This window comes from Poromitra crassiceps (genome assembly GCF_964638095.1).
Source record: "Poromitra crassiceps genome assembly, chromosome: 2".
NCBI lineage: Eukaryota > Metazoa > Chordata > Actinopteri > Beryciformes > Melamphaidae > Poromitra > Poromitra crassiceps.
The window spans coordinates 97,980,468-98,006,580 of record NC_139624.1 but is presented as its reverse complement, the minus strand read 5'-3'; the positions used below and the strand labels follow the sequence as shown (position 1 = coordinate 98,006,580).

Below are 26,113 nucleotides of genomic sequence, written 5' to 3'. Positions count from 1 at the left end.
TTTATTGGTGGGTGGGGCGTCCGAGTAGAGGGGGTGGAGCTTGAACACAGGGCAAAATGCCAGCTGGTAGTGTCCTTGTGTAGCCAATATTATGAATGAGTTATGGTTGTAAATCAACCAATATTGTTGAGAATTCCTCAGAGCTGTATCACTTATTTAGTAAATGCAGCGAGTTTTGTTGTTATTATCTTGTGTTCGTAATGATTTTATTTTGGAAATACAAACAGGAAGTTAGAGCTGTTATTGAGGCTGACTTAACAGCGGGTATGAACATCCGTGAAAGTTCCTAGAAGCAGTTATAAACGAGTAAACACATGTAGAGCACCTAGAAACGGCTAGAAACCAATCAGAGGGATAAAGCCTCCTTTTTTCCTTTCACTACGGCGGATGCCTGTACAGTCAGAGAAGATGTGAGTTGGATTTATTATGTTGTGTTGTGTGGCTAAGATGGGCGCTGTAGTTTGTTTGCCAATGAAGGATGCTAATTGTTTGGCTAGCTAGCTATCTCCTTTTAGGCTATTTGTTCATTAGTCATTATGCTATTAGCTAAGGGGGGTTAATTCTGGGCCTTCACTGTGTGAGGGGATTATTATTTCCATTTGCACTGTAGCCTAGAATTGTACGTTTTATTTAATAATTCTCAGCAATTACCAGTTTATCCCTAACTACATGAAACATGGTGAATATTCCAGAACTGTTATATTTATGTAGCATTTATTTGTCTTTTATTTCCAGACACTGTAATCCACTGTACAGTCGGTGATTGCCTTTAACAGAAGTAAACCTGTTGAACTCCACCTGGTGTCTCAAGTGCTTTCTGGCAGGAGCCCTGTAGCAGCCAATATGATTATCCAGCTATTCAGGGGTTAAAACACAACAACTATGGTGGAAAACAATCCCAGAATGCAATGCGCAATCAGTGATTGTGCATTGCATTCTGGGATTGTTTCCCGAGCCCAAATGGAGAGCAATCAGAAAAACTGGTTTTCTGAACATTCTGAAAAACATGGGTAGTGTACAGTATGTCTCTGTCTCTATGTCTCTGTCACAGTATGTCTCTGTCTCTATGTCTCTGTCTCTGTCACAGTATGTCTCTGTCTCTGTCTCTGTCACAGTATGTCTCTGTCTCTATGTCTCTGTCTCTGTCTCTGTCACAGTATGTCTCTGTCTCTGTCTCTGTCACAGTATGTCTCTGTCTCTATGTCTCTGTCTCTGTCTCTGTCTCTGTCTCTGTCACAGTATGTCTCTGTCTCTCTGTCTCTGTCTCTGTCTCTGTCTCTGTCTCTGTCACAGTATGTCTCTGTCTCTATGTCTCTGTCTCTGTCTCTGTCACAGTATGTCTCTGTCTCTATGTCTCTGTCTCTGTCACAGTATGTCTCTGTCTCTGTCTCTGTCACAGTATGTCTCTGTCTCTATGTCTCTGTCTCTGTCACAGTATGTCTCTGTCTCTATGTCTCTGTCTCTGTCACAGTATGTCTCTGTCTCTGTCTCTGCCACAGTATGTCTCTGTCTCTATGTCTCTGTCTCTGTCTCTGTCACAGTATGTCTCTGCCAGAAAGAGGATACTCTCTGCCTCTGCCTCCCTGTCTTTGGGCAGCAGAAACCTTTCAATTTGCTGCAAATACCAACCACGTCTCCATATTGCTCTGATGAATACCCATCTAACCAGAGTAATTGTCCAGTGAGCTGCGCGTTTCGTCAGAGTACATCAACCAGCCTGACCCTCTAATGAACCCTGAAAGCCTGAATAGATGAAGGATGTGCTGTCACAAACACCCACAGAAATAACAAAGAAACATTACACAAGATTCTACAGGGCCGTGTTGCAAGTCCATGTCAGGGATTGAAGACCCAGCCGTTAAAAGCTTCATTCCCACCTCAATAACAACTAAACAATTTGGTAGAGACAGTTACTTCTCCTTTTATTGTGCAAAGGGTACTTATACTGTCAATCAGTGGATGAGCATTGACTCACTGGGTGCAGCGTGAGAAAATGTGCAGTCCATCAACTATTAAATTATTATTGCACACACACACACACACACACACACACACACACACACACACACGCACACACAAAATGCCACAACCATTCTGAGATTTTCCGTAATGTCAGGCTTCAACCTGTGATTTTCTGTAATGTCAGCCTTCAACCTGCGGTGGCGTATTCATTGGACTGATTGGTTGTCTGACAGTTGTAATTACCCAAATGTCTTCAACAGGGGGCATGGTATTTCACACAAGCGAGGGGCAGACTTGCTCTCAATTAGCTTTGTCTGTTTCATCTCCTCTCCGTTTCTCCACACGTCACACCTCAGTGGCACCGACAAGGACGTTTGTACCTGCTATACACGGCGGCAGTATCAGTTGAATCCTTGTCACAACTTTGGAGATTAGTTACCGACCCGCGGAGACTCTTTTGAAGAAGTTTTTCTTGACGTTACACAAAGTTAAGTTTCTGCCGGGGAGATAATTACTTTTGAACATTTAGATTGGCAAATAAGAGGGAAGAACAGTCGCAGGCATAAACATAACATGTTGATTGATGATGATATCATCAAAGTCCCACAGGTCTCCGACACCTCTATCAGTTCCCCTCTTTGAGAGAACCAGAGAACTATGTGGACACTTTCTTAAATGATCTTTAGCACACGTACCTTACTGTGCGTTCAAACTGCCAGTAGATTGATTGATGGCTCTCTTATGACTGACTGTGGGCGAGGAGAGGATTGCATCTGTAGCTGTGTGCAGCTACAGAGTTTTACAACAGGCTAATTATGGCACCTTTTTTGCTGCTTTGGTTTTTCCTTTGGTAACATTACATCATTATCATAAGTAACAGTAGCTTCTAGCAAGTAAACAGGTTGCATTTATCAAAAATAAACAGAAAAAAACCAACAGAGTTAACCTCAGAGTTTAGCATCAACCCCGGAGCATTGTTTTGGCGAAACGTTTATTCCTGTAGTCTTGTAAATAAATGTTACGCTAACTTCGAAGCTTTGAATGGGCGTAAACAACTTTTTGTCCGTTTGCACTTGCCAGGGGGAAATGTATTCATGAAGCAAAATCACATCAGTAGGGAAACAGGGGAAGCCTGATTGGCGGTTGATGGCCGATGACCACGGAAATGTAATCTGTGGCCAACTTTTCTCCGCCAAACAGCCTTGTTGACTGTCCACACGTCGTCCGCTGAGTTCCCCTGGCCTCTCGGCTCAATAGGAAGTGAATGGACTCGCGGTGACTTGTTGATTGCGTTGCTCGCAGCGAGAACGAGCGCTCGGGGCAGCTGCACTTCACAGCTGTGTCAGTGTGAAAACAGCAGAGGGAGAGCAAGGACTCTGCTCTGTGTGTGTTCACCTCTGCTAGCCTCTCTGCCCTGCTACACCACCAGGAGGAATACTGTACATCTACAGCACCCAGGGAGAGTGGTGCTGCCGCTGTGCTTCAGAGGCAGGCGGGGCCGCAGCCAAGGTTCCAGGCTTCTGCTGACACATAGGTCATGGCCAGGCTACAGATGGCCCAACAGCCCCTCTGCAACACCAACACAGAACAGAACGGAGGCAAGTCTACCAATAGCCTCTTTGAATCTTACTCAAGAACAGAGAATTCAACATGCAAATACACAGTCCGCAACAAAACCAAAAGTGGAAAAACGAGCGTCATGCGCTCGCTTTTCTGCGTAGTCATTCCATAAACTAAACCTATGAATTTGGACTTCATTTAAATTCCACTGAGACTGAGTTGTTGGCAAGGCTTTGAAGCTCAAATAAATGGCCTGTCATCTCTTTATAAGACAGGCAATGGAGCGCAGCACAGCACTCACAAGTGCATATATAAATAACAAATATCCTTCTGCAAAACCCATACACCAGTATTAAAATTGTCGAGGAATTAAAACACAATAAAGTCCAGGACTTGTTTCCATTGTGGTCCTTTTTTTTTTACGGACGAGGACCACAATGGAAACAAGTCCTGGACTTTGTTGTGTTTTAATTTCTCGACATTAATACTGGTGTATGGGTTTTTATCATGTTCATTGTGTATTTTTAACAACTGTCATAAATACATTCATTCATTCAAACTGGCAGTTGTGAGGAGCTGACGAGATGAAATAAAGGATTGCTAAGCATACTGTTGTAGGCTATGCTTTATGGTTTCACTATAGCGAAACAACTCTTATGTTTAAAGTGTGGATTATTGCTCCTAATGAAGATTTGGCACTTTGTTTTACCCCTCCTGTGGAGTAGACACAAATTAATTGTTAAAAAATGCTAATTTACTCACATTAAAAATGTGTCCCGTCTGCAGCTGCAGCTTGGAGTGCTGATGTTGACACATGCAGTTTTAATGAGGGAAGTAGCCCGGTCAAAGAGCCACATCTCAAAGTTGTTATGAGGAGGCTCTCATATGTCATCTTAAGTCTTTTGTTTGGTTGTGTTTTTGTTTATTTACTTGTTCTACCTCTGGTTTTAACACAGGTTGAATGAGCTATTGTTAAAGTTACACTAGGCAAGATCTTTCTGTAAAAATACACCTGTCTTGTCAGCCTAAAACAAAGTAGCGCTAAAGCCACCTATTTCTGAAGAAAATGGTGAAAACAACATACCCAAACTAAAATGCTTACTGTGGCTGAACCGCTAGGGTTACAGACAACTGCCTGACCTTTTCTGAAGGGTAAGACTTTGAAGTTTCTGTTCCAAGTGTCAGAATGACTCCATGTGTTACTGACCCTGAGTAACACCAGCTCAAACACAGTGGTTGATTCTCGCCTAGAATAAAAAACACTTTTAGAGTGTAAACAGTTACCTGCATGTGGTTGTTGTATTTATGGCTAGAAACCCAATGGAGACATAGCCACAGGCCTTACCACATCCCAACTCAAAGGAGATGAAAAAATACCAAAACATGAGTATTTGTCAGTGGTTTTTGTAGGGAGATACCTAGGCGGATTTCCAAAAAGCCATTATAAAAAGCCATTTGAAAAAGCCAAATAATCTGAAATGTTGTCTTTGTCTTTGTACAAAGACAGCTATAACTTCTGCTGTGTTGATCTGATCTGAAAAAGGAAGACATGGTTCGATGCGCAAGATTCAGCCGGTTAAGTTGGTATGTAGCATGAACAGCATTGTTCAGAATTAACTACCTAATTAATCACATAAATGACAGATGAACAGCAACAAATCAGAAACCTCTTGCCATGCAAGAGGTTAAAAGTTCTAGTTATATTGCTGGTATCGACTGCCCACATGACTGTAATATAGGAAGTGACATATGAACATACTGTTGTACTGTATCAGAGGATGTACTCAGGTCAGGTGTGATGTTGTACTGTATCAGAGGATGTACTCAGGTCAGGTGTGATGATATGAACATACTGTTGTACTGTATCAGAGGATGTACTCAGGTCAGGTGTGATGATATGAACATACTGTTGTACTGTATCAGAGGATGTACTCAGGTCAGGTGTGATGTTGTACTGTATCAGAGGATGTACTCAGGTCAGGTGTGATGATATGACATACTGTTGTACTGTATCAGAGGATGTACTCAGGTCAGGTGTGATGATATGAACATACTGTTGTACTGTATCAGAGGATGTACTCAGGTCAGGTGTGATGTTGTACTGTATCAGAGGATGTACTCAGGTCAGGTGTGATGATATGACATACTGTTGTACTGTATCAGAGGATGTACTCAGGTCAGGTGTGATGAAGCCCCGGACAAACGAGAGCAGCAACGTCTCACCGATAAAGTTTGAAAAGAGGAAAGTGAATAAGGAATCTGTTGTCATGTAACTTTACTGGGAATTAACATGAAACCGTGTTATGGCCTAAGTTACTGTAGGGGATATTATTGACCAAATACCTCAATATCGATATTGCGACCAAATTGAAGGGATGACTATTTGTGCTTTCACAAAATATTTACACAATGAGATTTTGTAATAGTATAAAGAAAGAGAGTCACACACTCAACAGTTTTTGAGTGTGCGACTCTCTTTCTTTATACTATTTTGATGTTTCGTTAGTCTGCACCTCTTCAACTTGTTTGGGTGTGCTCCACTCTGTATACAATGAGCAGTAGCGGAGCGTACGCCGGGGCAGAGGGTGCGGCCGCCACGGGCCCACTCGTCAGGGGGGCCCATAAAAAAAAAAAAATTTTTTTTTTTTTTTTTTTTTGCAGGCCAGGCCACCTGGCTGGCAACCTGTGTTTTTATTTTTCTTCTTCAGAACAAGCTTGTCTGTAAAGTGGCTTCACTGTAGTCTTTCTTGGACATAATATTACTTGGCTCAGTGAGTGACAAATTGTGTTTTCGGATATAGGGGCTATCAGCTATTTTACAGTTGTGACTTAAAATGACTTTATTTAATAAAGTCAGTGGTGTGAGTCTGAGAGGAATTCAATCAATAGACAATAACATTGGTGTGTTTAAAATGAGATATTCCACTAAATATGGCTAAAACCGATTGAAACATGCAAAAAAGGCACATTTTTCTTCGCGGCCTGGCAGGCCCGGTTCTACGGGGGTGCAAAAGCATGCATTGCACCCTTATTTGTCTGCATGCTCAGTTGAAAAGTAAAAAAATGTATAAATGCTACAGCTGCACACTTACTGTTTAAACTTGAATTATAGTTGTTGTTTTTCTTTGTTCTTTGATGTGATTTTATGGCTTTTTGGCACCTATATGTAACCTTTTAAGGTTGAGATAATTGTATTATCATTATATGGTCCAAATATTTCAGTAAAGCACTTGAAACACTTGAAATATTCTTGCTTGGGTGGTATCATTCTACTTGAAATGATGGTCAAATGCATTATTTTTAGTAAAATAACATGTCAAATTTTTCGGCCGGCCGGCCTTTGGCCGGCCACCCGAGTGGGCCCGGCCTTTGGCCGGGCATCTGCACCCCTTCCTATCTAGGATGCACCCCTAGTCATCTTGTTCTGGAACCGGCCCTGCGGCCTGGCCTGGCCTTCAAAAAAAAAAAAAAAAAAAAAAAATTTTTTTTTTTTTTTTTTTGATGGGGCCCCCCTAAGAGCTTCGCCCCCTCTGGGCTGATAGGGTCGCTCCGCCCCTGACAATGAGATTTATGATAAATAATCATCAGTAATGTGGATATAATGACTAAGTGGGTAAAGGCAAATAACAGAACAGCCAGAACAGTCTGGTAAAGTACAGACATTTCCATCACTTTACTGTAATGCAGCCTTTAAAAACAGGAAAAGACAACACTTATGCCATATCACAATATCACAATATCACAATATTACGATATACAAAATCTAAGACGATATAGTCTCATATCACGATATTGATATAATATCAATATTATATTGCCCAGCCCCACTAGCCTAATGTCTTTAAGTCTATTTTGCGCTCAATAGAGTTATGACTGATGTTTTCATCAACACCTCATTGTATTTGCTATAACTAAGGAACAGATGTTGTTTGTCTAGCTTCACATTTTAAGGAGACACTGTACCGTGAAGAGAGAGCTAAATGTGTGTTTCATAGTGCAGAGGAGGTGTTCAAAACAACCATGTGAAGAGAGAGCTGAATGTGTGTTTCATAGTGCAGAGGAGGTGTTCAAAACAACCATGCAGAGTTGCTTTCCAATCATATCACACGCCGCTGCTATCCTTCCCAATCAAATTGGATTAAGAGCAGACTGAGATTGGTATTCTGTGTTTGAGCAGATTAGTTTCAACCCCACGCGGCTGCATATATAGCACCAAAGAAAGAAATCAAATCTCATCATTGTAACTGAAGTGTTCCCCTTTCCATCACAAACAATGCCTCCTCCTGGATAACAAATCCTCCTTGCATGCCGTGTCGTGCACGCCATGCTCCAGCACCCATGGGTGTCTCCCACCTCATCTCTCCATTTTCCCCACTGCAAGTGAACGGGTCCCATATGAGACATGGCTTCCATTTGCGTCTTCGCTAATTGCATCGCTGCTCCAGGCATTCCAGCAGTCAATGAATTTTCTGGGTAAAGATTGAAAGAAAGGAAAGGGGGAAAACATGGCAGCTACAACACATATGCAGCTATTTCCTGTAGTGAAATAAGGTTTGCTGCAGGTGAGAGGAAAGGCCCTGCTGAGAAGGCAGTGAGTTGCTCTGAGCTGTATGAGCTCTCAGACTGCTGCAGTGTCGACTCGTGACAGAAAACACTCTCAGCCCATTACAGGTGGGAGTAGTGCAGCTTTCCCAGTGACATATGACAAAGTCTTCATCGTAAGACCATAAATAAACCATTTTCAATTTAAATACTGCACATCACCATTTGAAGGCTGCTGGGAGCAACCTTGTTTGATGTTGTTGCTCTCCAGGAGTCCCACTACTGTTGGAGCATGCTAAATGGATAGAAATAGTAGCCGTCTACAGGCTTTGGCTCAGAAACTGAACTTCACTCCAAGCCTCCGCTGGGGATTCTGCCCTACAAAGCCAAGGGCAGAAGCTGTGTCAGTAGACAGAGTGAGAAAAATGAAGTTTAGTTGTTATCCTGACAAAGGTGCACTTATGGAACTAGGCATCTTGTGCGCTACGTGCGCTCCATTCCTAGGCTCGCCCGCTGCGCGGCCTCGCCCGCCCTGCAGCTCGCATACGCAGCTCGGCCGCTGTGCAGCTGCTGCATGGCCTCGCCTGCTCTATTGGCGCGTGTGGGTGTGTGTGACTGTTGCTCACAAAATGTTATTGCCCTTAAGTTTACATGCGTGTGTGTGTGTGTGTGCCCCTTAAGTTTACATCGGTGCCTATGACATCATCAGTGATGTCATAAGATGATGTTGCTCTTATGACATCACTGATGACATGATCAGTGATGCCACAATGCCTCCTATGACACCATCAGTGGGACAACAATTCAAACAAACAAACAAACAAACAAACAAACAGAGATTGCCCTGCCTAAGCCCTTTATATTTCGATAGATGCATATTATTTAACAGCCAAATCTAAACCCTAGTATTGATATTGTACCTTCAAAACATAGTGACTGCAGTTTGTCCTTGTAGATTGGGGACAATTCAGGAATGAAGTCAATTCCAATTCAACTAAGGAATTCTTTGAACGCCCTTTTTTTCTTGGCACATATCTGAGATGTGTTAGACTTAGAGTATATATTATCAATACCTAATATGTGTTAGACTTAGAGTATATATTATCAATACCTAATATCAAATGTTAAAGGAACTTTTCAGGTGTTATTTGATGCATGAACATGCAATCATAATACATACATTATGATTTAACGCAGCCTATATGATTTGTTTAACTGTGTTTTATACGATCCATAATGTTTGATTTATAATATTTAGCGAGTCAAGGCAAACTCTCTTAGAAGTGGAATCTCATTGAATTGTATGGAATGCAATTCTGTATTCTGTCATTCTAATTCAATTTACATTCCATTTCCTTAGAGCTGGGTGACATTCCAATTCCAACTCCAGGAATGGAACTGGAATTGACGATGCATTCTCAATTGAGTTCATGAATGGCCCCAGCTCTGGTTTGTAAGGCAGTATACAGTAGGTACGGCACCTATACTATACTGACCATTCTGCACTAAAGTCCTCGTGTTAAGGCTGGCTGCACCACAGAACACCTCTGCAACCTGTATCACAAACAGAGATACAGAGATACACGTACTACAAATGTCGAGAGTTTGATTGGTGGTTTTCTATCTCTTTCACAAGCAGAAAGCACTTTTGATGCACAAAGGCGTTATTCCACTTTTGCAGTACATGGCAGCAACACCATTGGAGAAAGGTGTATCATGCTACCTTTCTTTTTTCTGTTTGACTGAGCAGCCTCTCCTCCAGCCTCCTCCACAGCCCGTCAAGCTGCCTTGGCAACAATCAGAGCAGAGTGGCTGAGGCAAGGAGAAGAGAAATGTACAGTGGTGGAGTGCTGGGAAATTACACAAGAAATCAATTCAATGAGTTCCCTCCCTTCCAAAAAAATCTCTATAAATCAGGCAGGTGGCCTCTTCAGACCCAAACGACAACCTTTTAAGAGCCTGTCTAGTCTTGCAAGACACAATGCATTGCACAGCTAGGTAGCACTTCAGTAATATGGCTCTTTCAGGATACTAAATCTTGTCAGGCCTTTCTTTCTTCTGTCAACCACTATCCCAATACAGCGATACTGTCAACCCACGGCCCTGTTCATGTCCCAGACATGATTTCATATTTGCAAGTGATTGACCTTAACTGCACAGGATGTCTTCGTGTAGCATGCTGTTTTGATGGACGAGGTTAACAACCTTGGATTATGATTGGCTAGTTTTGAGCATCACATTGAGATGCCTTTTTGTAGCACAGAATCATATAGGAGCAATGAGTTTTTAATACCAGGACATTAAAGATTGTGATTTTAGTGAAAGGAGACATCCACCTTTTGAAAGATGTGACATCTATTCTGATCAAATGATTGCTGGCATGAAAGTAAAGACTTAACTGTCTCCTTTGCTGGCAAAATAGCGATATTTTCGGGTCTAATCATTTTAAATAGTGAGCAATGAACACCAGGTCATGGTTTTTCTTCTAAAGTGGACATTTAGCATTTTGGCTTGAAACTGTTCATTTGTGCCGTTTCCAGAACAAATGTATAGCACTCCAAATAATTATTTGACCAATTATTCCAGCAGTGGCTCTCACTTCCACGTTGTTTCCCCACGTTTCTCTTCGCGACATTATCACTTCACGGGATGACAAACTTAATGGAGGTTGTAAATAAAGTAAACAGCAAGGTCAGCAGGAAAGACTGGTGATGGAATAAATTAGTCTCTGGCTCTAAAGAACAACAACAGAGGAGACGACATGAAATATAACAGTAAGGAGCAGAAGAGGAGAAGGGCTGAGTGACCGTAACCCACTTCTGATTGATCTGACGAGAGAGGCAATCTAATGCCCCTCCACTGATTTGACATGTTCTCTGTGCGCTGTCCACTAACATCAATATGGGTGGGTGTCAGACTGCGGGCTTAAATTACCGCAAGAGGGTAATTATGATGCTCATTTTAGTCCGTGTGCACTGTGCTCATGCAAGAGTGTGTGTGCATCGTATTCATTTTCAGTTTCTGCCACTGATAAATCGCACAGCCACTTGAGCAGGTTATTCCCAGAGCCGTATAATAGAAGAGTTCCGACATCTCCATTCACTCCAATGGACCAGTTTTTTTCCAGGAAGTAGAAAGTGGAACTCTTGAGTAAAAAAAAGCAGCACTGTTGCAGCAAAATAGACAGTGTTGTACTTTGAAAGGGCTTTTCATCCCTTGAAATGAATCAAATTGTACATTATCGGCTTTATTTTAGCATGCAAAAGTAGCGCGAGACCCATTCCTGGCTGTTCATTGGCTAATGAGTCTCGCATTTTGGTCCTCCGCTGACGCCACTCTCTTACTAGAGGACACTAGTTATTCCCGCATACAGTACAGTACACCTGCGCAGAAAGAAGGCATACCGAAAATTAGCTCACTCACCAGAATAAAATGTCTGCTTTGAACCTTCCTGGAATCCACGAAAATGTATTATGAACATTTCTGCACCAAAATATGTTGCATTTCACGTTTGTAGATCATGAATAATTAAGGTTATGTACGTCATAGAACGTAATGACAGTCTGAGGTTTAAGTGTGTTAAGGTTATTCCTAGTTTACATTTCTGTGGATTCCAGGAATGTACAATGCAGACATGTTATCCTGGTGATTAGGTTGCGGGGGGGAGGGGACGGGGAAGCATCACAGATGCAAAACCCACAGGGCCGTGAAGCGCCGCACATCCCTGTAGTTGGTGTTGAATAAGCTATTGGAAAGCGAATAGCATGTGACTGTGTGTAAAGCTGAAAACATGTGCTATCAAGTGAGAGGATGTGTGTTTATCCCTGAGTGAGCAGCTGAATGCCTTAGCATGATGTCAGTCTCAGGTGTAACAGAGAAGCTCTCCTCTCTGCACCACATGGCTGCTCTCTCATTTCCTGGATGACTGGACAGTTTCCTCCCACCTCCAGGTACAGATACAAAGCCACCTTACCCTCACTCAGTGGTGAATCTGTCCGTGTATCATGCCATGCAATATTTAGCTTGAGCAAACCCATTACAGAATAGCACTTCACAATAAAACTGTCATGTAATTGTGGTGATACTGAGACCATAGAGTGCGCTTGTATGGGCTGTAAGGATGTACAATCCCTCGCAATGGCAAGCTAACTTGGATAAACACATTCCTGTACGAGAAAGCAGTCGCCTATGAGAGAATGTGTACATCTGCGTGTGTGTGTGCGTGTGCTGTGTGTGTGTGTGTGTGTGTGTGTGTGTGTGTGTGTGTGTGTGTGTGTGTGCGCGTGCGTGCGTGCGTGCATGCACACAGCACACAGCATTCCAACAACATCGGTTACCTTGGTTACTAATCCTATTTACCGAGGATTGGATCCATTATTCAGATTCTTCGTCTCAAAGCTGAATAGTTATCACCATGTGTCAGGGACACAGAGAAAACAACTATTGAATATTCAAGTGTTTTCTCCACCATATTTCACAGTGGTTAATGTACTAAATGTAATCCATTTTAGAATATAAACTATAATGAAAACCTGGAACTCTACACTATAAAAAAAATACACTATAAAAATGAAATTATGTGCTTGCATTTTTTTTAATCAATGTGAAAATATGTGAGGATCCTTCTCTACAGCTGCCTCTTAAACGATGATCTTTTCTGCAAGAGGAAAACACAGTTTAGGAATTAATACCACACAGTCTGTTTCTCAGTGTTAACACATACACCCTTACCAGAACGAGAATGATTAGATTATGATGATGATGATGATGATGATTATTAGTGTTGTTGTTTTTGTTGTTAATAATAATAATAATAATACAATTATGCAATATGCATTTATTCTATAGTACACCTCTTTCTGAGCCAAACATCACTTCCCTGATCCTGCAGCCAATCATCTTTCATAACAGATAAGATTTGGGTTAGGAAAAGATCACTTATGATTGCAGAGGAAGGATCCAAAAGCCGTGGCTAATTGACACTGATATCTTGACGACACAAAAAGTCTGAATAAAGTAAGGTGAATGACAGTGAAATGGCACACAGAACATTAGGGATGACTATTGAGATACCAAAGCTTCTCCGTCATGCTGACAGCTACTGTATTTACTTGCTCACAAAAGCAGAGGAGGAGGCTGCAGAAATGTCCTGCCAGTGATCCATCCAGTGCTGCAGCATGTCCCCCGTGCCAGAGTGTGGCTCGGATAAGCCTATGGCTGTAATGGCCAGTTGACCTTGGCAGATACAATGAAAAGTAAAACCTCCTAACTTTAATATGCGTCAGTGAAAGCCCAAGTGTGTAATCGCATTTTAAATTGGTGTTTTTAGACTTACAATCCTATCCCAAAAGCAAACTAAGGTACTAACCCTGTATTTCCCCTAGGAGCAGAATTAGCTGGAGTTGGCCTGGCCAAAGTCTCTAAAGCCCTGTGCTCATCCCCCCTTCCGCCCCCCTCCATCCATCCATCCATCCCTCCCTCCCTCCCTCTCCTCTGTCTGTGTCCCAGGAGGGCAACTGGTGGAGAATGACTGGTAAGAATCAGACCAGCAACGTGACCAACAAGAATGACCCGCGCTCCCTCAACGCCAGAGTCTTTATCGGCAATCTCAACACAGCAATTGTCAAGAAGACTGACATAGAGGTCCTCTTCACCAAGTACGGGAAGATAGTGGGTTGCTCCGTGCACAAGGGCTACGCCTTCGTCCAGTACCTCAGCGAGAGGAACGCCCGCGCCGCCGTGTCAGGAGAGAACACGCGCGTCATCGCCGGACAGCCTCTAGGTGAGTCTTCTTGCTACTTTTGTTTCTCTTGTGTTGTGCGAGGTGTTTCTGCTGTGTTGTGCGAGGTGTTTGTTTCTCTTGTGTTGTGCGAGGTGTTTCTGCAATGACTTGCACTCCAGATGTTTGCAGCTGGTACCATGGCTCCTGCATTCAATCGCTGGCTTGCTGCGGAAGCTAAGCAGGTCTGTGATCAGTCCTTGGATGGGAGACCATAGTGCTGGAAGTGGTGTTGAAGGACCAGTCGGAGGTGCCCTTCCCTCTGGTGTCATGAATAATATCCCCATCCCCAATGCCCCAGGGCAGAGACAGGGACGCTGTGCTGTGAGTGAGCACCGTCCTTCGGAGGACACGTTAAACCGAGGTCCTGACTCTCTGTGGTCATTAAAGATCTCCGCCAGAGTAGCGGCGTAACCCCGGTGCCCTGGCTAAACTCTCACATAGGCCTTCCTTCAATCATGGCCACCTAATCATCCCTCAATATCCAATTGGCTCTTTCAGTCCTCAACTCTCCACTGTGCTAGCTGCATCACCCAGGTGGGTGCTACACCACGGCGGTGGATGAGGTGAGTCCCACACACACACACACACACACACACACACACACACACACACACACACACACCCACACACACACACACACACACACACACACACACACATGTTAAGTGCTTTGGGTGCTCTGCCTTGAAAAACGCTATATATAAATCCAATCAATTATAGATGTCATTAAGATCTCATGAGGGGTCTGTGTGATGCTGTAGCAGAGCTACCGGCATACTTTAACCTCTGGACTTCAAAAACTTTCCACTTGAACTACAGTATAGAATGTTTTGTTAAAGCCTGTTCCTGGCTAGAGGAATGGATTGTCTCTTGGGAACATATCATGCCCTGGGCCTCTCTCAGACTTTTATAGTTTAGAGCCTCCCTTGGCTCTTAAATTTTGAAGTGTCTTTGTTTGTTGTCATGCTGTTTGGGGAAGAATTCCCCGCTGAATGCATTAAACGATCCACTACTGAATGTAAGCACAGTTTGATTTTAACACTTACCAGACAACAACTTGCTAAAGTATGTCAAAGTTCCTGTATCAAGCTACTAAATGTGAAACGTCTTCTCCACATTTAGTGTTTGCCCATTGCTGGGATGGAAAATATCTGTATACGATCTGGAGATGTAATTCACAAGGTACCTGCTTGGATAATTTCAGGAAACTAGTAGGCCTACTTTGTACTTTTCACAAAGATTTCTTGAGAAAATCACCTTCTGTTAGGAGGTTTTAGGAGCAGTAGAGAAGGATCTACGGTAGATCATCTACCCTTTCTATGTGCCCTTTCTCTGATCCTTGAAGTTTGAGTGTACCATTAGTCGTGTTTGTGAATGAATAGCATCATTTTGAGCCTCGCCTTGTTCAGAGGTCTTCACACCTCCATCATCTAAGTTGCTATCCTTCATGTTTAATGAAGGCGTAATACTGAGTATAGGCAAGAGGCTTTGATTCAAACCAGGCTTTGAATTTTGTTTGGTGTTTCAGGGCAAAGAAACATGAGTGTGAGCCAGATAGTGTGCAGGTTCTCCGGGTTCAGTATTTCAAAATATGTGTGTGATAAAAATAGGGTTCAACCTCAAAGGGAAAATCATGATGAAAATACTATAATGTGATACTTTGTACCTATAGCTCCTCCAGATGAAAGACGGACTGTAATATTCTAACCATTAGGCCACTCTGCAACTCTCCATTATGTCTTCACATGTTCTACACGCGTCCAATGATGAAACAAAGAAAATGTTATTCAAGATAATGAAGGGGGACGGGACGATACGCTTACCTCACGATACAATACAATACCATACGATACGATACAATACAATACGATGCATGATACGGGGTTCACGATTCAATACAACTACAACATGATAACAACAAAGTCTTATTGTGCAGAATTATGTTTATTTTTGAGCTACAAATCTTTTTAGTAATGGCTTGCTAGACAAACAACAATTAAAAAATGGTATTACAAAGTACAAATAATATAATTTCCATGAAGAGCTATTGAAATTGTTGATGGGCAAGCCATTTGTGATCAAATATAGCTACTGTAATATAACAATTTGTTTCCCTGCCCCACAATACATATTGTCACATTTTTGTATTCTGATATGTGGAATTTCGATATATAGTCCTATCTCTAATCAACACAATTACTGATCTCAGTTTAAAGGCAGATAATATTCTCCACACTGTGGACTCCAATGCTATGCTGTAACATCAGCTGTGTGCCGTATGAAAAAAGGAATACTTAATGACAGCAGGTACAGAGCAAAAGTAAATATTTTCCTGTCTCCTCTGCGTCAACAAGGCAGGTTATCTGTGTTCTCTGTTTCCAGACTACATTTGTCACCTGTAACCAGGGGCGGAGCGACCCTATCAGCCCAGAGGGGGCGAAGCTCTTAGGGGGGCCCCATCAAAAAAAAAAAAAAAAAAATTTTTTTTTTTTTTTTTTTTTTTTGAAGGCCAGGCCAGGCCGCAGGGCCGGTTCCAGAACAAGATGACTAGGGGTGCATCCTGAATAGGAAGGGGTGCAGATGCCCGGCCAAAGGCCGGGCCCACTCGGGTGGCCGGCCAAAGGCCGGCCGGCCGAAAAATTTGACATGTTATTTTACTAAAAATAATGCATTTGACCATCATTTCAAGTAGAATGATACCACCCAAGCAAGAATATTTCAAGTGTTTCAAGTGCTTTACTGAAATATTTGGACCATATAATGATAATACAATTATCTCAACCTTAAAAGGTTACATATAGGTGCCAAAAAGCCATAAAATCACATCAAAGAACAAAGAAAAACAACAACTATAATTCAAGTTTAAACAGTAAGTGTGCAGCTGTAGCATTTATACATTTTTTTACTTTTCAACTGAGCATGCAGACAAATAAGGGTGCAATGCATGCTTTTGCACCCCCGTAGAACCGGGCCTGCCAGGCCGCGAAGAAAAATGTGCCTTTTTTGCATGTTTCAATCGGTTTTAGCCATATTTAGTGGAATATCTCATTTTAAACACACCAATGTTATTGTCTATTGATTGAATTCCTCTCAGACTCACACCACTGACTTTATTAAATAAAGTCATTTTAAGTCACAACTGTAAAATAGCTGATAGCCCCTATATCCGAAAACACAATTTGTCACTCACTGAGCCAAGTAATATTATGTCCAAGAAAGACTACAGTGAAGCCACTTTACAGACAAGCTTGTTCTGAAGAAGAAAAATAAAAACACAGGTTGCCAGCCAGGTGGCCTGGCCTGCAAAAAAAAAAAAAAAAAAAAAAAAAAAAAAATTTTTTTTTTTTATGGGCCCCCCTGACGAGTGGGCCCGTGGCGGCCGCACCCTCTGCCCCGGCGTACGCTCCGCTACTGCCTGTAACATCAAACCAATCATCTACTCAACTGTTCCAACCTCTTCCCAAATCCATCTGGCCCCCGAGCAGGCCGACTGCTTTCTTCATTTGTTTTGCTGTTGTTCAGCTGATGCTGTGAGTGTTTATGACTGAGGGCCTCTCTGTCTGCGCAGGCAGCTGATGCTGTGAGTGTTTATGACTGAGGGCCTCTCTGTCTGCGCAGGCAGCTGTCTAATGAGTGCTGCACACAGACAACACGGGGCTGAAGCCTGAGATCATAAATGTTGCTGTCTCAGTATTTAAAAAATGTATGTAATATACACTACCAGTCAAGGCTGGGACACACCTGATTGAATGTACAGATGCAGCGACCTTCAATCAGCACCTGGGCCATGACAGGTCCCTAGGTCCTTGGCAGGTCTCTGACAAATATTTTGCAGATTAAAGGAGATTTAAAAAAAATGTACAACCTGGACCTTATTTCCAACTTTAATTATGATTTTTAACTCACCCTGATAAGTGTTGTTTGATATCCATGCACTGAAATGATATGCTTTGAGCTGCAACCTGGAAATGAGGAATACGGGGCATGTGCAATCCGTGTATTTACATCCTGTAAAAAGCTTATTTTTTTTAAACACAGCAGCTCATATCCTTATTATATCATAGAGACAAGAAAATGAACAATCTATTTACCTTGGTGCAGCGTGCATGCTCAGCCTGCCATATTTAATAATATGGCATCAGCCGATCCAATAGCTCAGATATAAAATCAAATAGCTGGTGAATAAACTTAGTCCTGAACTGCTGAGCGGGCTATCACAAGCCAGCAGTATCAATATAAACTTAGACTTGACCTAATTTAATAATATGGCATCAGCCGATCCAGTAGCTCGGATATAAAATCAAATAGCTGGTGAATAAACTTAGTCCTGAACTGCTGAGCGGGCTATCTCAAGCCAGCAGTATCAGAATAAACTTAGACTTGACCTAATTTAATAATATGGCATCAGCCGACCCAGTAGCTCAGATATAAAATCAAATAGCTGGTGAATAAACTTAGTCCTGAACTGCTGAGCGGGCTATCTCAAGCCAGCAGTATCAGTATAAACTTAGACTTGACCTAATTTAATAATATGGCATCAGCCGATCCAGTAGCTCAGATAGAAAATCTAATAGCTGGTGAATAAACTTAGTCCTGAACTGCTGAGCGGGCTATCACAAGCCAGCAGTATCAGTCTAAACTTAGACCTAGACTACCTAGACCTGAATTAGCAGTATAATATTAGTCATCCTAAATAATCCTAATAAATTTTGATTTGACCTAATTTTATTGTTGTCTATAGAGTTAGTTCCACCTCTGCGCAGATTCCCCCGCTCTCTTCTCTCTCTCCCCCTCAGGTGTCCTTCATTGGCCTGACGTACACCCCGCCGCTGCAGCCCTAGGTCCGGCCGTCATCGCCCTAGCCACCTGTCGTCACTCTAGGCCATCTACCCACTACTCCTTCTACTGTCTGACACCCCGGGCTCATCACCATCACCGACCCCTATCCTCATCATCCTGGTCACCTGCTTGCCTAAGGGAAGGGGGGGGCGCCCCCCCAGCCCCCCCCCGCCGCCTCATCATCACCTCCAACTCCTATCCTCCCCTCCTCTTAATCATCACCTCCGACTCCTATCCTCCCCTCCCCTCCTCTTAATCCATGTCACCAACGCGGACTCATGGATTCCTCAGATCACCCTCATGGAACTCCCAATCTTGTTACCCCTTTTTTCACCTAGCTAATTAACTAGTATTCTCTAAACCTACGAACACTTAAAGACTACATTTTCTATTTCTTTTTGGACTCTACTTTTTAGATTTTCAACTCCCTTCCCTGATCTTAAGATAATTTAAAAACTACATTTTTATATCCCTTCTGTTGGACTCTTTTTTACATTTTCAATTTTCTGTTCTCTTGTAAATTTTATTTCCATAATAAACCATTCACAGAGTTTCATTATCGGAAACTCTGTGCATGGTTTAGCCCGGCATCTCTCGGCCTGTCTCGGAGGGGAGTCCCCGGATGGGGGTCCGTTGCTGTGGCCTGGGTGGGCCCGTCCCCCGCGTGGCCTGCTCTCACGCTCTCAGTCACTATGCTGGTGGCTGGGGGCTGGGGGGGCGGGTCGCGTGGGGGCTGGGTCCGCCCGGGCTGCAGCAATGGGCCCCTATAGCACAACGACCTCACAAGGTTCCTCCTCAGCCAAGTCACTGGGGCAATCCATGTGGCGATCCATGTGTGGATTGCCACCATATGGTGGAAAGGTTTTCTTGCGTTCACTGGGGGTGAGGGGGCGCCGCTGTGCCCCGGCCTGGCCTTCCCTCCCACGCCTTATGTGGGCGGGGGCCGGGTCGGGGGGCATCGGTGCTCTTCATCACTGGTCGAGGGCTGCCGGTTGGTTTAGAACAGCTTAGGTAGGCGATAGATTAGCTACAGCCTAAGGCTGACCTGTTCAGGCTAAAATCAGACTAGAGCAGAGTAGGATAGGCCAGATTAGGCTGTAGATTAGCTAGATACTATGTCCCAGTTAGCTCTGGTTAATGCTTAGAGTAGTCAGTTGTCTGATCTTCTCCCCCCCCCTCTCTCTTTCCCCCTTCCCCCGCTTCTTCCCTTCTTCCCCCTTCCTGTTCTCCTCTCTTTCCATGCTCTTTCCTCCCCCACATCCCACCGCCCCCCCTCCCTTCTCCTGCTCTCTCCTCCTTCTCCCCCCCTCTGCTCCTTCTCCTCTTCTCCCCTATTTTCCTGAATCCCTGCCACTTCCTGCTCTCCCCTCTCTCACATTCCCCCTGCTCTCCTTCCCCTGCACCCTCCCACCTCTCCTTCTCTGCCTCTCTCCTCCTCTCTGTCCTCTCCCCTCTTTCACATTCCCCCTGCTCTCCTTCCCCTGCACCCTCCCACCTCTCCTTCTCTGTTCTCTCCTCCTCCACATTTCCCATTTTCTCCCCACCCTCGCCCTAATCCGGGCCCGTATCCTACTCCCTCCCTCCACCCTAGACCCTACCTCTACTCTGCCTCTACCTCTACCCTGCCTCCCTCTCCTTCTCTGTTCTCTCCTCCTCTCTGTCCTCTCCCCTCTCTCACATTCCCGCTGCTCTCCTTCCCCTGCACCCTCCCACCTCTCCTTCTCTGTTCTCTCCTCCTCTCTGCCCTCTCCTCCCTCTCACATTCCCCCTGCTCTCCCTCCCCTGCACCCTCCCACCTCTCCTTCTCTGTTCTCTCCTCCTCCACATTTCCCATTTCTCCCCACCCTCGCCCTAATCCGGGCCCGTATCCTACTCCCTCCCCTCCCCCAACCCTAGACCCTACCTCTACCCTGGCTCTCCCTCCCCTGCACCCTCATCTCTCCTCCTCTGTTCTCTCCTCCTCCACATTTCCTATTTTCTCCCCACCTCCCCCCTCTCCTCCCTCACATCCCCCCGCTCTTCCTCCCTCCTCCACTCTCCTGCTTTCTCCTCTTCCCGGTGTTCTTCCCCTTCCCCCTTTCCCCCACCACTCTAAAGCATAGTACACATTTTACTCCAAAGCATGGCACCCACTCTATCCTCTCCAATATTCCGCCACTATTTAAAGCATGGCATAGCATGGCAATATTCCGCCACTATTTAAAGCATGGCACCCATGCTCTTAGTATTTCGCCACTATTCAAAGCATGGCACCCACTCTTCCCTAAAGCAAGGCACCCATAAGCTCTATATGTGAACATGTGCTTATCTGGCAAAAGGACTCATTACTAAAGGCTTGCAGCCAATTAAATTAGGCATAGTTTGGTTGCTTAGAAATTGACATATGTCCGTTTGCAAGATGTGCGTCTATATTTCTCATTCTCTCCCCACCTCCTCCCTCCCCCTGCTCTCTTCTCCCCCACACCCCTCCCCCTTCCCCTCTCCTGCTCTCTCCTCTTGCTCCTTCCCCACCTCCTATACCCTCCAACATCTCCCATTCCCTCCCCACCCCATCACTCTCTCACATTCCCCCTGCTCTTCCCCCTTCTCCTGCTCTCTCCTCTGCTCTCTCTTCATTTCTATATTTTCTATATTATCAATTGTTCAAATGTTATCTTTATTCTGTATATTCTTGTTACTGTGTGTTAGCTAGAATCAGCTAGACATACTTTCTGTGAAGCCCTCTGAGACATGCTTGTGAATTAGGGCTATATAAATAAACTTGACTTGACTTGACTTGTTTGCTGTCTGTCACATTGGTAGATAGTAGCTCCCGTTCACCCCACTCCTCAGTTTGTAATCCATATGACATTATTCCATACGGGCGGCCATCTAATTCAAATGCATCGTCCATAATCTCGAAATCAGATAAATGTCAGCTGTGTTTACATGCTGCTAGGCTACAGATCGACTGCTCTGAGTGCTCAACTCGCCCTGCAAGTCCCCGGATTTGCTTTCAGCTCGCCTTGTTGTGAGGTTGTGAGACACTTCCGGAGACTTGCAGGGCGAGTTGAGCGCTCAGAGCAGTCGATCTGTAGCCTAGCAGCATGATAAACACCTCAGAGCAGTCGATCTGTAGCCTAGCAGCAGCATGTAAACACCTCAGAGCAGTCGATCTGTAGCCTAGCAGCAGCATGTAAACACCTCAGAGCAGTCGATCTGTAGCCTAGCAGCATGATAAACACCTCAGAGCAGTCGATCTGTAGCCTAGCAGCATGATAAACACCTCAGAGCAGTCGATCTGTAGCCTAGCAGCATGATAAACACCTCAGAGCAGTCGATCTGTAGCCTAGCAGCAGCATGTAAACACCGCTGATATTTATCTGATTTCAAAATTATGAACGATGCATTTGAATTCGATGACCCGCCCGTATTTAGGTGAGCTGGAAATAACGTCATATGGATTACAAACTGAGGAGTGGGGAGAACGGGAGCTGCTATCTACCAAAGTGACAGACAGCAAACAGAGCAGGCTTGAGACCATAAACTCATTAGGAAAGTGTTTACTGGGACAATAAATCAAGTGAGAAGTACAGTCATTTCCCCATTTACTTCCATGTAATCGGACTTCTTTTTGCAGCCAGTGGAGTCGTCCCCTGCAGGCCATTTGAAAGAATGCAGGTTTAAGTTACTTTCCTTCGGCGTCACAAACGGAGCTACGAGCTAGCCTCATGGGTATTCTGCATCATACATGCTTCAATCAGCAAAACAGAGAAACACCCCAGATAATAAAACCCAGTCAGAACCATGCATGACCATCTCCACTCAGAGCCAACAGCATCACCAGGCACAATATCCATAATGATAGTTATAGTGATTTATTTGCGAGTGCTCTGCAAATCATCCGACGCTCGTCTTGCACACGCCGTGTGTGTGATTGCTTGTTTTTGGTTGAGAAAGCAAACATAATCGAAAGTATTTTCATTACTCCAGAGTTCATTTCAAACCAACCTTTGCTGTGAGGCAATTCTGTATGCGCGGTTATCACTCAATATACAAGTCATGTGGCAGGAGTATTACTGGGAAATACATCCTTAATTGGCAATTAAGAGGCACCCTCTATCTCATCCTCACAAGCTGGCATTTTTATTTTATGAATATGGTGAAGAAATGATTCAGCCACATATTTGCGAGGAATGACCGCCACTGAGGATCTGTCTTCCTGTTCTATAAACTTTCATTAAACAGTTATTATCACCTGCAAGTTGTTTATGCCTCAAGCCGTCAGATGACACCTGAGTTAATACTGCCACGTTATTGAAGAGATTGTATTCAAATGTGCCAATTCTCCAGCCCCTATTGACCATGTTTGTTGAGCTTATCCAACACTCACATAAAAGGGAAACGTTAATGCTTTTAAGCTTTTCCTGGTGCCAGTGTGATGATAGTCTCTCGAGACAGATGTGTTGGCTCCCACAATTTGCAAATGCCTCCGCCTACTCATCTGTATTTGAGCAGCTCTCAAAGTTGGTCAAAAAAGTGGCGGGTGTATGAGCACTTCCGTGTCCCCTGTGCAGTCACTTGATAGCATACTAGTCGAATCCCAGCTAGCCAGTTGCTGTTGTGTTGTGATTGGTTAGTTGTGATCTACCATTGAAGTTCCTTCCCGTCTGAAGCGTTTTTTTTCTCTTTGGAAGATGACAACTTCCTTTGTCCAAATGGTAATGAGCGGAGGTAGAGGCTGTCTGTGGAGCTTTGGAAGATTGTGGAAGAGATAGACTGGCTTGAGAGACTGTCATGACTAATCCCTGCACTCCATGATATGTAGTAAGTGTCAAAGGTCATAGCCTGTCACCACCACAGAAGATAAGCTTGTCACTGTGTGTGTGTGTGTGTGTGTGTGTGTGTGTGTGCGTGCGTGTGTGTGCGTGCGTGCGTGTGTGTGTGTGTGTGTGTGTGTGTAGGTGTGTGTGTGTGTGTGTGTGTGTGTGTGTGTGTGTGTGTGTGCGTGTGTGTGTGTGTGTGTGTGTGTGTGTGTGTGTGTGTGTGTGTGTGTGTTAGAGAGAGAGAGACGTGCATGCATATGGATGAAATACAGCTGATGAATGAGAGCATAAATACTCTAAAAACACAGCTGGCATGCACACAGAGGTGTCGCTTCTCTGCTGAGTGAAAAATGGATGCTCCATTACGCTATCACACATGAATAGGAGTTCATGAGATCACATCTAGGATTCGTGAAACGGCGTGCACCACCCCGTTTATTAAATAGCCTACATGCAATGTCATTCTGAATGGGGTAAGAGCTGCATCTCCGTGCAGTTCAGAGTTGTGAGCGTGCTCTCAAAATAAAAATAATTCTAAAAGCGCTTCACATGAACATGCCTGTCAAATACTGAGGCGTGCAAGCAAACATGAGAAATCTTTTCTTTTCTCTCCTTTTTTTGATCTTCTGTGTGCAGAGTACAAGCAGTACAGTTGAAGTTATGTGAAGTTGATTGAAGTCTGCATGATTACTGCTTATCAGCATTTACACGGCCTTCATTGATTCAGATTGAGAAAAATGCATAAACCCAGCCATGTAATAAATGTGGGTGTAGCTACTGTGATGTTACCAGTGTTGGGGGTAACTCATTACAAAAGTAACATATTACATTACTTTTAGCAGTAACTCAGTAATATAACTTATTACTTATAGGATTTCAATAATATTATACCAGTTACTTTGTCAAGTAACTCAAGTTACAAATTGAGTTACATTTTATTAAATCAAAGCACATATTTAAAAAGATACAATCATTTCCTACTCAAACTGTGTGTTTTTATGCAAAACAACACTATAGATGACAATAAGAAACGAAAAGAATAACATTTTGAATTTTGGATTCTTTACACTGACTTCAAGGCGTTTGAAATTCTTTTTCGGGATGGTTCCGGGGCAGCAATGTAATTCTGCTACTGCTGTTGTTTTGGTAAAAGTAATGCAAAAGTAGTGTAATAACTAACGAGTTACTCTACACAGAAAGTAATATTGTAAAGTAACATTACTTTCAAATGAAAGTAACTAGTAATATGTAGTATATTAAATTTTGAAAGTAACTTGCCCAACACTGGATGTTACCCATAGGTTTTTGGACTCTCGTTTTGAAGCCTGGAATCTAGCATTCTCACTGTCACTATCTTGGGGTATTTTGAGCCAGAAGTGACGTAAATTTGGACGGGAAAAGCCACAGCAAAGCCTGCTATTGGTCCATGATCAGCGAGCTGAATGATCACTGGACAGGCGACCTGTCAATCACGCCCCAAAGCATAGTCTGCTTTATCATCTATTTTACCTGAAATGGGACCATAATTTACAAAATCAACATACTGTATTAAAGAAGACTTGAAACTAGCAATTGAGACCATAAACTCATTAGGAAAGTGTTTACTGAGGTCATACATCAAGTGAGAAGTAGGGTCATTTCCCCATTGACTTCCATGCAATCTGACTTTTTTTTGCAGCCAGTTGAATGCAGGTTTAAGGCACTTCCACATTGGCTTCACTTTTCACGAACAACTGATCGTCCAAGTTTAGTTCAAAAAGAAAAGAAAAGAAAAAAAACACCATCAATCAAATAAATGGCATAGGAGTGTGTTATGGCTCTCTGAGGCTAGTTACTCTGTGCTGGCAGAAGGTGCATTAGCCAGTGCAAATGCCTCACTCGTGTGGCTGAGTGTTTCCTTCCCTCTGGCTAAGAGCTGACTAGGGAGATTCCCCATCGGTGACATGATGATGGCTGTGGTCCATGACACTCAGATGATCTGAGCAGTGGCCTCAGCTCACCCACAGAGATCTATCTGTTGCATCTCTACGCTCTCTGTCTCTCCCTTCACTGGGCTCAGTGGGCTCTGCCATGGAGACAAAGAGCAACAGACTTTTTGCCCTGAGCCATCGCAGCGTGCGTTGAGCCTCCACATCATGTTGGTGCTAAGATGAGGGTCCAAATCCATTTAGCACACCAAGAGAATCCTTTATGATTGTTTCATAATCAAGCATTTCCTGAATAGTTTGATGATGTGTTTTGGGGTAAAGGCTTTGTGATACATATTATTACTGTGGTATCTTTTCTTCTTCTGTGGTATGGTGCATACCGTATCTATCTTTTCTTCTTCTGTGGTATGGTGCATACAGTATCTATATTTTCTTCTTCTGTGGTATGGTGCATACAGTGTCTATCTTTTCTTCTTCTGTGGTATGGTGCATACAGTATCTATCTTTTCTTCTTCTGTGGTATGGTGCATACAGTATCTATCTTTTCTTCTTCTGTGGTATGGTGCATACAGTATCTATCTTTTCTTCTTGTTTTTCCTGTGGTTCATGGTGTGTGTCTGCCCGGAGGCACGAGAGGTGTGTGATTGGCGGGTGGTGATTGAAGCTCTTATGGAAAGGCCACGGAAAAAATGAAA

The 26,113-nt window shown here is 43.6% G+C and overlaps 1 protein-coding gene across 1 annotated transcript in view; it reads left to right on the top strand.

Annotated features, from left to right (window-relative positions):
• Window positions 1-13,590: 13,590 nt before the first annotated feature.
• Window positions 13,591-26,113, top strand: part of ralyl (RALY RNA binding protein like) — a gene marked incomplete at both ends in the record, with an annotated part of 91,685 nt that continues 79,162 nt past the window's right edge. Inside the window, one exon of the mRNA XM_083632340.1 lies at window positions 13,591-13,846. Coding sequence (XP_083488466.1) covers window positions 13,591-13,846 — 256 coding nt within the window. The remainder of the gene's footprint in view (window positions 13,847-26,113) is intronic.